At 41.1% G+C, this 16,699-nt stretch overlaps 1 protein-coding gene and 1 pseudogene across 1 annotated transcript; both read left to right on the top strand.

Annotated features, from left to right (window-relative positions):
• Positions 1-341: 341 nt before the first annotated feature.
• On the top strand, positions 342-3,552 carry LOC140583073 (uncharacterized). Its single transcript, XM_072707667.1, has 2 exons — positions 342-850; positions 2,129-3,552. The coding sequence occupies exons 1-2, from the start codon at positions 739-741 to the stop codon at positions 3,079-3,081; spliced, it is 1,065 nt and encodes a 354-aa protein (XP_072563768.1). The 5' UTR covers positions 342-738; the 3' UTR covers positions 3,082-3,552.
• Positions 3,553-12,246: 8,694 nt separating this feature from the next.
• LOC140583228 (U2 spliceosomal RNA) lies at positions 12,247-12,479 on the top strand (annotated as a pseudogene).
• The last annotated feature ends 4,220 nt before the right edge of the window (positions 12,480-16,699 follow it).

The raw sequence follows: 16,699 nt of genomic DNA, 5'->3' as shown, positions 1-16,699 counted from the left end.
CCCTAGATTCTTAAGAATATTAGCACTACACCAAAATTTCCAACTGTGCTAAATATTCAGTTGTAAATCAAAACCACAAGTGAGATAAGACCGTGTCCCGCTCATTCCTCTCCATCAAATCTTCCACTAACTGAATGGGTCGCTTAATGGTCGCTATGAATTCTGGGAGTCTGTGGAAGGTCACGACCGCAGCTCTCGCGTTACTTGCTACCAGGAAGAAATTGTATTCAAATACTGTAATAGCGACCTAATAATTTTAACAAACGATCAAATTTTATTTAGATATATATATATATATATATATATATATATATATATATATATATAAATCTATTATACAGACACGACCTGTATTGTGTCATTCTACATCTTGTTTTGATAATATATTTGTATTGCGTAAACATATTCGATATACAGCCCAGCCACAATTGGTTTCTTTGTCACCCGGAAACTTAGCAACTGTGTTGTGAGCGGATCTGCAGCGCTTTTCTCTTTTTAAACGTGTCTTCTAAATTTGCGGTGCTTCTATTATTTTTCCGCGCTTTTGTTAATGTACATCGTGTGTGTTGTCATTTGGTTAAAGTGTTTGACGACTTTGCAGCGCGCTGACACTAATTGGCCACAGTACCATAGCAACCGCATCATAACAATTGTAGTTGCACTTCGAGTTAATTTGATTTGAACATTCAAAGCAGCTCAGATTTGCAGCTTCCCAGCGAGAGACAAGACGTGATCGAGATGTCTGCCCTGAACGCCACTGTGTGCCTCTGGAGAATCGACTGGCTCCTGCCAAATGGGGCAGTCAGTGTCCGGATTGCTCCGGAAGACATCCCCGGTTCAGTTAGCCATGGTAAGGACGGCAAAGTGATGCCCAGAATAGCTCAGCACTCGAAGAATGAAAGTCAGAATAGGGTTGGCTGGTCTTGTTGAATCTTGCAGTCTGTGATAACTATCTTATTTTGGAACTACATGTCTTAGGATACTAGATAATAAAATGGTTGACTTTTAGGCAAACGGTGATTTGTTACCATGAAGCAGTAAAAATACGGGGCTCTTTTCGGCATGTCTGCTGTATTGTATAATGAAATCAGTAAAATCTGTCGCTGTGATGTGTGGATGGATGAAGTTTTAACTTCTTTTTTTTTGACTGGCTATATTTACCATAATATAAGCTGCACAGAAATGGTCCTCATATTGTTTTAAAGCTATTGTCCAGCTCTATAGGTTGAACAAATAATATGCCATCCCCATACGAATAATTACCATGGGTTATTAAAGTATTAAAAATTCAATAACAAAACACCTGTATTTCAAAATTGATCAATTTTTTAAATAAATCTAGCAAATAATGTCATGAACATCTCCAGAAAATTTGGTCTTTGGTTTTTACGTTGTTGCTGAGACACCATTACTTAATTATGTGAAATGTCTATCAAAACCACAGTTCCTTACAATGCTGTTAGCAGTAGCAGAATAGCAGTTAGTGATCAAGGCATGGTACAGGGTTATTATTTTTCATGACAACTTCAACTATTGCCAGAACTAGCTGTGGAAATATAATTTAAATTAAAACATTTCAAATTACTATCAAAATTGAATAAAAAGACAATATTGCCAAAGTAACTGGGGAAAAAAGAGAATTAATGACACAGTCAGAATAGTTTATTTTCCTCTTAGGTTTACACCTTTGACTAGACACTGGCCTACTAAAAAGGGCCTTCATTTGTCAAAAAGCCTGAACAAAACAAAAATAAATAAACTAGACTGGCTTTTATGCTACTAGGGCGAGGAAAGCATTTCAACATTGGTGTAATAATGCATAAGATACATCAGTTTCCAGTGTGTTTTTTCGCTGTTGTTCTGCATATCAGGGAATCTGTGCACTAACTGGTGTGTTTTTATAAGTCAAGTTCCCCTGTTGAAACGCAGGCGGCCCGATTCAAGACCAGCGCATAAGTCTCCCAAGCTTGCGTTTCCTGTATCCAAAAAGATGGCAGAATTTTTCTCAATGTGCAATACTGACTGCCAAGTGTGATATCTGTGATGTATGTGATGTAGTTTTGTTGTAGAGTGACATAAGGATTCACTTGAATTAAATGTGCTGTCCCCTGTCTTTTTAACCCCAAAGGACGAACCAGCACCAGTGGTGGAGGCCATCGGAGGAAATGCCGCACTGGGCCGCCGGCACCCAGCTCCATCACCGTGTCTGCCGCCACTTCGTCTACTCCCTCCCCGGTGGCAACCAGCAGGGGTCAGCAGGGCTCAGGACGCCGTAGAAATACGGCGGGAGGCCGGTCAGGACGTAGAAATTGGCGTAAAAAACAAAAGGGGCCATTTACAAAAAATTTACAGAATCTAGTACGCTTCAGTAACTGCAAATTGGGAAACCCGTTTGACTCAACCCAAGTGGGTGAGAAGATCCCGTGTGAGGATCTCACCCAGAGTGACGACGAGGTTGCAACCATCCTGTGTCGCACTCCATCTATGTCAGAGCCTGAGCCTGAGCCCTGCTCACCGGCCTTCTCCTCCACTTCATTCTTAGTTCCGTCACCCATCCCATCCTCTTTTGTCTCCTCTCCATCTCCATCTTTTTTTACAGACTCTCCTCCTCCGTCACCACACGTAGTCTCACATGTAAGCCCAGCCCCACATCCATCTTCAACTCCGGCCATGGTTCATCCCACCCCTCCGTATCAGGTTCCAGCGCACCCCTCATCTCAGCTGGTTACGGGTCCGACACCCCCATTTATGTCCCCTTCTGTTGTTTTTGAAAAAATGGAAAGATTCAATAAGTTGCATAACTATTATCTTAGCAACTACCCTAAAATGACCTATGAGGCCAAGTGCTTAACTTACCATTGGTGTATTCAGTTTTGGAGTGAGTTTTTAAATGCAATTTCCATCTGCAAGCAGGGGAGGGACCAAAACCTAGAGGCTCACTACACGTATGTTGACAATTGGGTTGATGAAGCTGAGGTGATATTTCCTAATGATGCGCTGGACCAGCTGAGTGCCATCCCCGGGGTCCTGGAGTTGGCTGTGGAGATGGGCTATCTGTGTGATGTAAATAGTTTTTTATAGAACCTGTAAATAATTAGGTGAGAGATCTCACAAGTACTTAGGATAAGATTAAGATAGTTTAACCTTAACTTATCCTAAGTTTGTATGACATAAGATTAGAATAAGATCAGACTAATATAGGTTAAGATAAGATTTTGTATAACATAAGGTAACATAGAATAAGATAAGACTAATATAGAGTAAGTTAAGATAAGGTTAAGATAAGATTTTGTATAACATAAGGTAACATAGAATAAGATAAGACTAATATAGTGTAAGTTAAGATAAGGTTAAGATAAGATTTTGTATAACATATGGTAACATAGAATAAGATAAGACTAATATAGTGTAAGTTAAGATAAGGTTAAGATAAGATTGTATAACGTAAGATAACATAGAATTAGATAAGACTAAGATAGGGTAAGATAAGGTTAAGATAAGATTGTATAACGTAAGGTAACATAGAATAATATAAGACTAAGATATAAATAAATGTGGATTATTTTGCATTTGGTTTGTGTCTGTGTGGTTATTTAAAACATTGTGAAGTTTGAAACAAAATTTGATTAGCTTAAATAATGATTGGTTAAACTCATGCACATGTAGAGAATTGTAGTGGACTTGCCATTGAATTAAAGGTTTCTTCAGTTCTCAAGTGCAATGCAAAAAACATAGAGGGGCAATTCATTAAATGATGCAAGCACAGGGACATGATTTTGGTGTTAAACCCAAATTGCATGACCATTCTGCCGCAAATACAGGCCTTTAAGGTTAAAGGTGCCATCCAACTCTACTTTGAAAACTTGTGAAACTGATAAAGTACATGTTTCTTTGTTTTCTGCACATGCGTCCACCAAACGGAAGGGGCCTGAGAGTGGCATTAAGAGTCTGCAGCTGTATATTATTATTATTATTATATATATAAAATTATATTTATATTATAATATTATATTATATAAGCTAATTTCCTAGATCCTTAAATTTGCAAGCATAGTGGTGACATAGTTTCATGGACAAAGAGCAAGTCCTAAATGACCAACAGCAAGCAGTTATGAAACAGGAAAAAGAGAGAAAGAGTCCGACGGAGTCACCACTAGATCCAGTACCAGGGGGGTCAGCCACGTTTCCGTGAAACGTGATATATTGCAGTTTCTTGCATCACGCTGGAACCCCAACCTCGCTCTTAGGTCACCTACTTTAGACTGGACGTTTGCGAGCGGGACTCTGGGCAGGCGATGTGCTCGTTTCCTCAGTCTGTTTCGGACGCCGGCGTGTGTCCCACAGTGCTTCTTTGTTCGGCGCCGCGGGGTCATGCGGCCGTGTCCTTTGTTTGGTTTGTTTTACACAAACGTAAAAGCATGGACTATACCCCTAAAGGGAGGCCTTATTGAAATAATATTGATCATTTAAGGCCTGCATTCAAATATTACATTAAAATGACTAAATTAAAATTATTAAGTTTACCCATCTTTATCACTCTGCCTTAAACAAAGGAGACGCCTGAAACTCATTCCGTTCTCCACCCGTTTCTTGGCAGCCTCAAGCTGGTTCTGGAAGAATTCTGTCTCTGCAAATTCATCTAAGGCCATTTTGGGGTTAGAGAGCCCCTCAGCAAAAAATGTTACGTTTGTAAACAAAAATCAGGTAACACTACTTAAGGCCATTGCTTTAGCAATTTATAAACACATTCATAACTAATAATAATGAATCCATAAAGTATTAGAAACATGGCTATAATTATTTATCAAAAGGCATAACACATTATACCCATGTGTATTATGCATTATGAATGATTTATGAAGCTCTCATCTGGAATGCACTATAGATACCCTCATAATGCATTATGATGGTCGGAATAATACAGCTTTCTACTGCATTACAAAGGTATCTATAGTGCATTATAGATGAGAGCGTCATCAGGCAGTCATAGTGCATAATAAACATGGCAATGTGTTATGCCCTTTTAGAAATATAGCCGTGTTTATAATGCTTCATGAATGCATCATAATGCATGGTCAATGTGTTTAAAAATGACTAAAACAAAAAAAGATGTTACCAAAAATCATTTATGGTTCTGCCTGTGATGCTATCAACACTCAAGCTTTTCTGGTCAGTGCAATTTATAATTGTTCAGACAGATAATAGTCTACCATGTGAGCGATGCTCAGGTCACTGATCAACACAAGTTTGTCAGAAACGGACTGACAAGATTTTTTAACGTTATGACAAAAAACTATACACACAAATATGTAAAACGATCATGTCCATTCATTATCCCATGTGCCATTTTACTACAAGCCATGGACACATAGGCTATGCGGCAAACCTAGCTTCAGCCTCTTACCAAGTGAGCGATGCTAGCTAATTGGTGACACAAAATTACTATCTGTACCGTGGCGACAAGATTTTATCATACAACAACATAAAAACCACACACATTATCAAATAACGGTCATGACAATTCATTATTTAGTGCATAATTACAGGGAACGTATGAGAGACAAAAGTCTGTCAGTTCTCTCTCGTCAAACAAGTGAAATGGATGCGAGTGATAATGTTACTATAAGCGAGCTGTTATGAAAACACCTGGCGGTATAACTGTAAATTTATCCTGTAGTTCTACATTTATCTGAAACATGTCATTCTGACACTGATATGTCTTCAAGCCATCATTAGTGGCTCCCTCATCTGGCCTCAGTAGTGGTTGCATCCCAGAGCCACCAGCAGCCTGCTGGTCTTGGTGGCACCCCAGTGTTTGCTTGTAGAGGAGATGCTCAGTGGCAGTGATGGTGGGAGTCCCAGATGAGACAAGATGAGCACAGAGCTGTCCAGCCCATTGTTGCCAATGGTCACATTCTACCAGAATGCCCTGACACTAACATCCAAACATCCCACGGACCCCAGCTATCCACTGTAGGGAAACTGAATAAGAAGCCTTTACCTTGGGCAGAAAATGCTTTGTTTGTGTAGTACGTCTTAGTGACAGAGTAGCAATTTCAGAGGCCATTAAGTTGAAAAATATGCAGTGAAATATCTAATGATATCTGAACATTCAAACACAGCATACAATTCAGTTTGCAAATTTAAACAATTCTATTTAAAAGAACAGTTTAATTTCAGAGCCGACGGCCGTGTGACCATGAAATGAAATGAAATGCCGACAACATTCCTGGAGCCTTCAATTTAGCATACACAGTGCCCTCTACAGGATTCTGTCGAAACCGCATCCCCTTCAGCCTCGTTCACAAAACGTGCGAGTTGTTTTCAGCATACGTTTTTCTTTATAAATCCCAAAATCCTCTTAGATACGTACCTATGAATGTTTGGCATCTTTTTCGGTCACATTAAGCCTTTAGAAATGAATTCCCGATTAATGCCTCTACATGGCTAGTGGTGTAATTGTATCATTAGAAACACATGAAAACATCTTAATTGCGTTAAGGTATGTAACGGTATAGTCACATGACAAAAGATAACTTCGTGACTTAGCAAATTGCATGGTAGTTATATTACTTTAGTGTTGCTGCTGTGACAGTGCCAGACAATACAACTCTCTAATTGTACCTATCAGCGTACCTATAAAATCACCCATTCATTGCGCCAGGGTAAGGTCGGATGGCGTTACATCATAAACAGGAAATTAGGGGAACATGCTGCCTTTATCCATTAATATTTTCACGCAAGACAAAGGTAACGAGTCCGTTGAAATTTCAGTACCTTGCGTTTTTTAATTTGAAATGGTAATTAGTTACATTACTCCTTACAGACAAAAGTAGTGTAATTACAGTAACGCGTTACTACCAACATTGCTAGGTAGTGTGGGATTCAATAGATTTATAAAGAACACACAATGAATAGAGGAAAAGGAGAATATAGCTTAAAGCAGGGCATGATGAAAGGGGGGGGGGGGTTGATTCTAGAAAATGCAGTTAACTGAAACGAGAACTGACTGGCACCGGCAGGGCAGGGGGACCTAATCGGAACAGATAGAGGAAGCGACAGAAAACGTCAGCGGCCCCTACTTATCATTTAGCCTTCCAGAAGGACAAGTACTAACCGACTAACTAGAGCAAATGTCAAACATGTGGTTGCCACGTAGACGGAAGGTACCGAGAGAGGGGGGAGATGCCCAAAGGGCTTTAAAAGGGAAACAGCTGATACATATGGCAGAGCCTCCTCTTGTACATGCCGAATGTATGTCAGATGGTCGCTCCCGGATTGCAATCTGTCAGAGAATAAACTGGTGACCTGCAACTACTCCACGTGTCAGCTGTGAATCTCTTGACCCGGTGGAGACGGTGTACTCCAACACTCCCCAGCCACTCTGAAGCACTGTGCAGATCAACAGTAACCTGTCTTCACAGATATTTTCAACCAGTCACTGGATCTTTGTGTCTTAAATCATCCACAATAACACCTATTCCAAAGAAACCCAGAGTCTCTTGCCTCAGTGACTACAGACTGGTGGCTCTCACATCGGTGGTAATGAAGGCTTTTGAGAGACTTGTGCTGTCATACTGTACCTTAAAACCGTCTGTGTGTTGTCCAACTGATGGAGACGTTTTCTTAATTTGTTGTGGGTTTTTTTTATGTTTGCATGTGTTTTCTGAAGTTGCAGCGAGTTGAGCTCTCTGGGCCACCGTAGAAGAGAGACGATTTACAGCACGCAATTCATGTAGCTGATAAGACTTTAAACCAGGGGTATTCAACTAAAATTTAAAGCGGTCCAGTTAGAGAAAATTTCTTGAAGCGAAGGTCCAGAAGATCATAATGTCTAACTATTTAGTGTGATATATATTTAAGTAGCCTTAAAAAAAATAGGTTTAGATTTATTTTCATGCCCTGCTCGTGCCTATCCTCCTGTGTGCCACGCCCCCCTCGCTGCCTCATGTGGAATCCACGTGTCATCAGCTGTTTCTAGTTGTGTTTCATTAGTTCTGTGTATTTAAGTCCGTGTCTGTGTGCTTTTAGGAGTGTGGTCATTAACGTTATGTAGTGGTTGTATGTACCTGACCGTGGTTCCCTAATTACACCTTGTGTTCATTCGACTCCTGTTTCCCCGGTGTTAGCTTTGCTGCTGCTATTAACACTAATGGCATATTAGCGCAAACAAAGGGCTGCATACGCAGAACTACGTCTTGCTTGGCGATCAAAGGCGTTTGACTTTCATTGGCGTGGGAAACGGCGGTTCTAGTACCAACTCACTACCGAAAAGACTACAAAAGCTGCGTCGGTTAAAATAGAAGCACCCCATCAGGTTCAAAATAATAACTTTCTGTTTTGGCTATCGGTCTGGGTCCGTATGGGACAGCTTCTGGGTCCGGACCCGGACCGCGGTCCGCCTGTTAGTGATCTCTGCTTTAAACTATCTAATAATAACAAATTTACATTTTTTGATTCTTTCCTGAGCCCAGCGTGGTGAGCATATTTTATTGTAGTTACAATTCGCTTGTGGTTTATGTTAAGGTTGATTGAGATCGCGGTGGATAATTAACGTCTTCTCGCCAAATGTGATGCAGTTGTTATTTAACTATGTTTATAGGCTTATTTGGTTTCTATTGAAAAGGCGAAAGTGTTCTAAAGATGTCTGATAGTGTGTTCGAGATATTGAAGCTAAAGCCTAATGTTTAAGAGTTAATATAGAAGGTGTGTGATTTCCCGAATTTATAACATGATACAGCTTTCTAAGTGAAATTTAAGTTGTCTATTTTGTTACAGTTTGACCACATATACAATACGCAGATACCAAATGCTCCTGCAGAGATGTAGAAAAGGTGACATTAGTACAAAGTCTGTAATTTGTGAGTTCTGCACAAAGGAATTAAAAGGAAAGAAACAACAACTATTCTAATGTTATCTTTGTCGGTAACAGTGTCCTTGCCTTTGGAAGCTAAGAGCGTCGTATTTTCAGGGAGAGCCCTGTAATATTTAGTTTAATAAATTGTTTTTATTGATAAACCTTCATACTGATAATCCTCTTATAGTGGTCCTGAAAGAAAACATGACTGAAGATATTATCCATTTTAGTACAGACACATTTCACGATTCAGTAACCTGACTTTTCCAATAGATGGCAGTGTAGTACTTCGACTAAGACGTGCTATGGAAACGGAAAGCTGGTTTTCCATTTTAAACGTTTGTCTGACTGAAATTACCACATGTTGTACATATGTAATCGAACTATACATCTAACCTTCAGCGTTGTATTACCTACCTTAATTATCTGCAGCAATAAAATATGTACGCGTAATTGGACAGCTGCAAGTTAAGCAATCTGTCTGATTTTACGTTAAAGTAGGCATGGACGGACGGTAAGATGAATGCAGGAGAGACCTGTGAATAAGCTGAAAGTATAAATAGAATATGATAAAATAATAAATATTTTTAAACATTTAACTGGATAACGACAGCTTCACAGTACTTATATAACCCTGCACAATTTCGAATATCATCACAGCTCCCTGAAAATTAACAGCTATCATTATAGTACAAATAAGCAGTTATCCAGACATCCCGAGTCTCCCGGAAGTTCCGGGAGTCTCCCACATATTGACCGCGACTCCCTGATACCCGCAAATTGAATAAAATATCCCGGAAAGAAGAGCAAGTAAACAAGAGCATGCATACCAGACAGTAGCGTGTGCATCGCGCACTTGAGACGCGCGCATACGACGGAATGAACGTGAGAGAGAGAAAGAGAGAACGTGCATATGTGTGGATCCCTGCGTGTGTGCCTGTAGCCCGTGCTAGACAGACAGCATCCTGATTGGTTTACTTAGCAAAATAAGCCAATCAGATTTCAATGCGGGCGGGCTTTTATTTAACTTCTCGAGGACCGAAGTTATCGGTTCAGTGGAGCATCATGACAGAGGGAGAGTGCCCCAAAAAACGGAAATATAAAACGTATTTCACTTCAGACTACACAAAAGTGCATCCTTGTTTAATAAGGATGAAAATAATGACAGTGTTGCGTGCTGTACTGTTAGCAACAGTGATTTCAGCATTGCTCATGACGGTTTAAACGACTGTAAAATGCATGTTGAGTTGAGTTTAACAAGTGTCATTTCATGTGCTGTATTATTCAGGTCTACACTAGTTAGACACTTGGTTAGTTGCCAATGCTGTCATGAAAGACTCCTTGAAGACTTTTGTAAAGTAGCAATGGAATATAATTAAGGAATTTGCATAAATGGTAAAATAATCTACTTATATTATTGTCAAAATAATACATAATATTGACCTTCGTAATTTAGTGCGCTGACTAGAGGAAATTAATGAAGAAATTAAACTGTGAAATCAAGTTTGTTGAAGTTACATCTCACTCCATGTCGGGCGGTTGGGGGCACCTCCCTGAATTGAGTTTTTGCAGGTTGGGATGTCTGAATTATTCTACCTTAGGGAAGGGAGGGGGTCCTGGCTATGAAAGTTGGGGGGCGGCGGCAGACGATCTCAGAGGCAAGCTGCTGTCCACCCAAAAATGCAGGCCCCTCATGTAAGCTCACATCCACCCAAATGTTCCAACCCCAGAGGCAAGCTGCTTTCAACTCAACCCCCTGACCCCAGAGGTAAGCTCGCTCCCACCCAAACACCCTGATCACAGAAGTAAGCTGACATTCACCCAAATCCCCAGGCCCCAGAAGGAAGCAGCCATCTACCTAAACGACCTACCCCCAGAGGTAAGTTGACATCCATCCAACTGCCTTGATCCTAGGCGAAAGCTGCCCCGGTACGTCTAGGTGGTGACACTCCATCCTACAGGGTTGACGTGATGCACTTTCCTGAAGCACACAGAGGACACTTCGGGTTTTAGGTAAGTGTGCTTTGTTTTTCTGTGTGTGTGTTTTATTTGGTATGGATTTTATTTAATGGCACGTAAAGATTTTATTGAGCACTGTTTTGGTTGATCACTGTAGCACTTATTCATCAATATTAACATTATTAACATTTATTAGCATTTTATTTGATCTGTTGTGCTGTTTATTGTGCGATTAACCTATTTTATTCCCAAGCTTACTGATTTTATGTGTTTTGGGAAGGTGTAAATGCCGTTTTAGCCCAACCCTTGTGCAGAGCTTGGAAGTCTGCGGATGTGTTCTTTTTTAACCCTCTGGAGTCTAGGGGTAGGGGACACACTTTCACTAACTGGGGCAAGCTCACACATTTCATTCAATATCATAAACTTAATTCCTGGCAAATAAATTATTTCTTATATATTTGGTTTGGCAACAAACTCATCTTAATCTTAGTGTACTTTGTAAATATGTCAGATTTATGTGAAGTTTGTAATTTGACATTCAAAGTATAGACATTGCAAAATGCAGTTTGGAACACTTGCAGAAACATTATAAAAGTACATAGTAAGCAACGCTGGCAGTCTGTCTTGATCCCAGATATCTGATCACCAAAGTCTTGGCTACATGAAGATGACTAAATGGTGTAGTTGCAATATTCATTTGGATAAATGAATAAGAAAAACCTAACTCATGTAACTATTTCTGGCTCCTTTCATTGAATATTTAGCAACTTTCATGTGTATGAATGAGCCATTGTCACTTGGCCACGTCCCTACCCCCCTTTTATGGTGCTGATGGAGATGTATCTGGATCGCGTTTCACCGTTGTGCTGTTAATCAAATTACCATGTGAATGCGATCTGAATACACGCTAATGCGGCTATTTAGAATGTGAATAGCGATCTTCGGGTGACAGCGGTACTACATGCCCCCGAAGCAGGTAAAACAAAGTAAGGTGACATGGTTTAATTTTTTGCCGATTTAACCTAATTTTTAAAAGTTTAATACTTCCAACAATGGACGTTTTGAAAAGAAGACAGATTACGGATTTAGTCAGCATTTTTTTCATGTTTCTATAATAAGATTTCAGCGAGTTATGAACTGAAATACACGAGAAAGATACACGGCATTGCCGACGATGCCGTCGACTCCAGAGGGTTAAAGGTCTTAACTTTTTAATAGCATGCATATAAGGTGACATTTTAATTGTTTTATTGACCATATAATTGTAATTAGGTTTAAATGGTGTATAATTGTATTTGCTGGTCTTATTGCCCTTTTCCTGTTTTATGGGTAATAGTTCTGCAGGTAGTTCTATTTGTTTAATATTATCTTTGAAAGTCTGATTGTACTGTGTTGGCATGATTTGCATAGTGTGGGAATGTTTCAGCCTTATAGATTGTGATTATGTGTAAATGTTAGTAGTACAAGCATAATATTTATTATTCATGTATTTGAGCTGATTTACATTTTGTTTTGGTATGAAAAGGTTATTTTGATACGTCCCCCATGGAGGGCACCACATATTAAACGGATTTTTGGAACAGGGAGCCGGAAGTGGGGCTTGCCCCGTCTGCTCCAGGCATCGACCCGGTATTGCAGTGCTTCCGGGAACGGTGCACCTCTACTGCCCCCTGTTGTTGAAAGGCAGAACTGACTGACTGAATGGGTGACTAATAGACTGAGTGCCTCTGGATGGCCAACTAATTAGCCGCATGTGGTGTGAGGGAGGGGCCCTGTCCGTGCGCGGCCCCCATTTCCCGCCGTTTTTCTTTTTTCTTTTTTTTTTAAAGTAAGGTGACACGCTGTCGCTTGTGCGGTGGGCAGCTGTGCTGAGGTAAGGCATGACGTCATCTTTGCCTTTTGAATTTTCCCTCATGTTTGTTTAAACGATTGCTGTTTTTTGAGAGGACAGGAGGACAGGGAGGATGCCGGTGGCTGCGACGTCCCTGGGCATTCTACTCCGAGCGGGGGCGTCACGGAGGCCCGGCTAACGGCGACCCGCTAAGCGGCGGCCCCATGTCGACTCCGGTCTCTCTTCGGTCTTCAGGACCAGTACACGTTTCTTCTCCTTTCCGGATTGGAAAAGACAAAGGGCAAAAGTGGAATAGTTGACGAAATGGCGTCGGATGGCGTAGCTTCTAGCGGTGGGGCGTAAAGACCTTGCATTCCAGAGCATCCCTGCGCATATGAGAGTCTGCTCCGTACATCTCCGTTCAGGTAAGTCAGGTTCCAGTGTGATCACTAGACTCCATTCTTGTGTTTGTCCCTAAAGAGAACAGCCAGGATAGGAAATGCTGGAAACCCATCCCGACCGGAGTCCATCCCTTCCCGGTGGCACAGTAGCCCGAAAGTGTTTGTGAGTGTAGTTTATGTCAAATTAGGAGAGCTGAAATGAACGTTTTGTTGGATGATAGTCGGCGACCAAAACAAGAGCTAGATCACAGAAAAGTGTTTCAAAAGCGACAGCGTCAAAGTGAAATGCAACACTGGATGGAAGTTTTCTAGTCCTGATGAAGGATGTAGAATCGGAATCCATATATGTTTCCATACAAGGAATTTGCCTTGGTGGTGCTTTTACATGACATTACAAAGAACATACATCATTTAGCAAAGACATATGCAGAAAGGTAATAGACAATAGACTGGCAATTGGGTAATATGATAATAATATGATAATTAAGTTTATTAATGGCAGTAATGATGGTATTATGATATTTATATATGTGTGTGTACATAGTAATCATTGTAGTATGAATATAAACTATATAAATGGTATAATAATTTAAAGGGCTCTTGAATAGTGTCGTTATTAAGTAGCAGCCAAGTCAACTATATGTGCAAGAGTGCAAAATATATAAAGAGTTCGCAGTATGTGTGCATGATGTGCAAGAGTGCAGAATATAATCATAGAGGAAGTTTATCAGTTGTTCACTGGTTATGCTGGTGGATATTTCACTGCAGCTGACGATTAATTGAACGTCCATTCAGAGACTGGTTTGGTTAATGAGAGAGACTGCCTGAGGGGAGAAGCTCTTGGCGTGTCTTGTGGTCTTGGTTCTGATTGCCATGAGTCTTCTCCTGGAGGGTAAGGCTTGAAAGATGTGGTGAGCAGGGTGAGATGGGTCCTCAAAGATTTTGTACGCCTGTTTCCTGGTTCTGGTGATGTACAGTGTCTGGAGGGTAGGCAGGTTACTGCCGATTATTCGCTCTGCTGAGTGGATGATGTGTTGCAGTCTGGCTTGGTCTCGTTCACTGACTCAATGATTGTAGCGTAAAACTGGGCCATCGTGGTTATAACATGTTATTTTGGATCAGGCACGGACAGTTGTGAGAGTTCAGTCCGCATTAGCTCCGATAGAATAGTATTAAATGCAAAGCTAAAGTCCACAAACAGAATCCTAACATATGTCTCAGGGCACTCCAAGTGTCGGAGCAAGAAATGGAGTCCAGTGTTAACTGCATTGTCCACAGGTCTGTTGGTTCTGTAGGCAGACTGTAGCCTGGGGTCAAGAGATGGGTCTGTGATGGTTTTAAGGTATGACAGCACAAGTCTCTCAAAAGCCTTCATTACCACCGATGTGAGAGCCACCAGTCTGTAGTCACTGAGGCAAGAGACTCTGGGTTTCTTTGGAAAAGGTGTTATTGTGGATGATTTAAGACACAAAGATCCAGTGACTGGTTGAAAATATCTGTGAAGACAGGTGACTGTTGATCTGCACAGTGCTTCAGAGTGGCTGGGGAGTGTTGGAGTACGCCGTCTCCACCGGGTCAAGAGATTCACAGCTGACACGTGGAGAAGTTGCAGGTCACCAGTTTATTCTCTGACAGATTGCAATCCGGGAGCGACCATCTGACATACATTCGGCATGTACAAGAGGAGGCTCTGCCATATGTATCAGCTGTTTCCCTTTTAAAGCCCTTTGGGCATCTCCCCCCTCTCTCGGTACCTTCCGTCTACGTGACAACCACATGTTTGATATTTGCTCTAGTTAGTCGGTTAGTACTTGTCCTTCTGGAAGGCTAAATGATAAGTAGGGGCCGCTGACGTTTTCTGTCGCTTCCTCTATCTGTTCAGATTAGGTCCCCCTGCCCTGCCGGCGCCAGTCAGTTCTCGTTTCAGTTAACTGCATTTTCTAGAATCAACCCCCCCCCCTTTCATCATGCCCTGCTTTAAGCTATATTCTCCTTTTCCTCTATTCATTGTGTGTTCTTTATAATTCTATTGAATCCCACACTACCTAACAATGTTGGTAGTAACGCGTTACTGTAATTACACTACTTTTGTCTGTAAGGAGTAATGTAACTAATTACCATTTCAAATTAAAAAACGCAAAGTACTGAAATTTCAATGGACTCGTTACCTTTGTCTTGCGTGAAAATATTAATGGATAAAGGCAGCATGTTCCCCTAATTTCCTGTTTATGATGTAACGCCATCCGACCTTACCCTGGCGCAATGAATGGGTGATATTATAGGTACGCTGATAGGTACAATTAGACAGTCGTATTGTCTGGCTCACAGCAGCAACACTACAGTAATATAACTACCCAGAGAGCACACATGCATTGGCACTATGTCTCCGCGGTACTTGAAAATCCATCGGCAAACATCTCTGTGTTGCAGAAACATCACTACCGAACATTTGAGCCCATATTCCCCCGATGTTAAAGCGATCAATATGCAACATTTAGGCCACTATTATTTTCCTTTATTAGGCTATATATACAGGTTAGGTCAGGCTGGAGGAGCATGCGCTGATCGATGCAGCACGTTTCGCCGCACCCGTGCACCACACGTCGAAACTCCTCACGGACACGGTCCAGTCCCACCCTCATTATAATTACTTTTATATGCAGTATTTGATAACTAGTCATTTTTGGTAACCTGCACAACGTACGCTAGAGCTTAGATCGGACCCAAAAAATTAAACCCGACCCTACCCGAGCCCGTGCACCTTGTGTCCGAGCCCGACCCGGTCCGACACATTAACTGTAATTATGAGCCCGAGCCCGATTTAAACCCGACTATTTTTTAATACGTGAGCCGTTGTAACAGACGTTCTCAACTACAATTCTAAGTTGTTTGAACTACAGAAATTAGTTTAGATTTATCTTAATAAAAAATGCAACAAGGACGAAGCATGTAAACTGCATTGTTTGTTTATTCAGAATGGATTTTTGAGACACGTTTAGAAGAAAAGCACGTTTTCACTTATCCAGTTCGCTTGCTGCTGGAACCAGTTTGTGTGCTCGGCATCGAACTTTAAGTAAAGGGTTAAGAAAAAGGTTAAATCCTTCCGTAAGCAGCCAACGAGGTATGTGTTAATTAAGTTTTAGTTAAGTTTGTTGTATTTAGCCATGTAAATGTAAATGCTAACTGAGGTTCGTGTTAACTGTATATGAATTCTCTAAGCTGTCTTTATTGTTATTTATGTTTATATTTCATTTGAATTTCAATGTTTGTTAGCTAATATTGTAAGTAAATGTGCTTGATTTTGTGTTTCCGTATCTGTATTTAGTTCTCACGTCTGCCATGATGGTGATAATAACGAAGCCACTGTCTTTCGAATAAACCGTCGGCTCAGTTAAATGCAAAGGACTCTTGTGCTCGTGTCTTACGGGAGGGAGCTACATTTATAATTATGGCATAGCTCTCCACCCAATTAGGCTAATTAAGTAATGATTTAAAAAAAAAAAAACACACACAAATGCTTGATCATGGCCCCGCCCGGCCCGGCCCGGCCCGGCCCGGCCCGGCCCGGCCCGGCCCGGCCCGGCCCGGCCCGGCCCGGCCCGGCCCGAAGATAGTGGCAGGAAATATCGGCCCGACCCGGCCCACGGGTCG

Source organism: Paramormyrops kingsleyae, chromosome 25, assembly GCF_048594095.1.
Source record: "Paramormyrops kingsleyae isolate MSU_618 chromosome 25, PKINGS_0.4, whole genome shotgun sequence".
In the NCBI taxonomy this organism is placed as follows: Eukaryota; Metazoa; Chordata; class Actinopteri; order Osteoglossiformes; family Mormyridae; genus Paramormyrops; species Paramormyrops kingsleyae.
The sequence above is the reverse complement of the archived record's forward strand: the minus strand, read 5'-3'. Positions and strand labels throughout refer to the sequence as shown.

Bases quoted from the DNA above. Each gene is read 5' to 3' on its own strand.
- LOC140583073 (XM_072707667.1), top strand. From the start codon at position 739: ATGTCTGCCCTGAACGCCACTGTGTGCCTCTGGAGAATCGACTGGCTC. The intron at 851-2,128 runs GTAAGGACGGCA...TTAACCCCAAAG, and splicing joins CCCCGGTTCAGTTAGCCATG to GACGAACCAGCACCAGTGGT.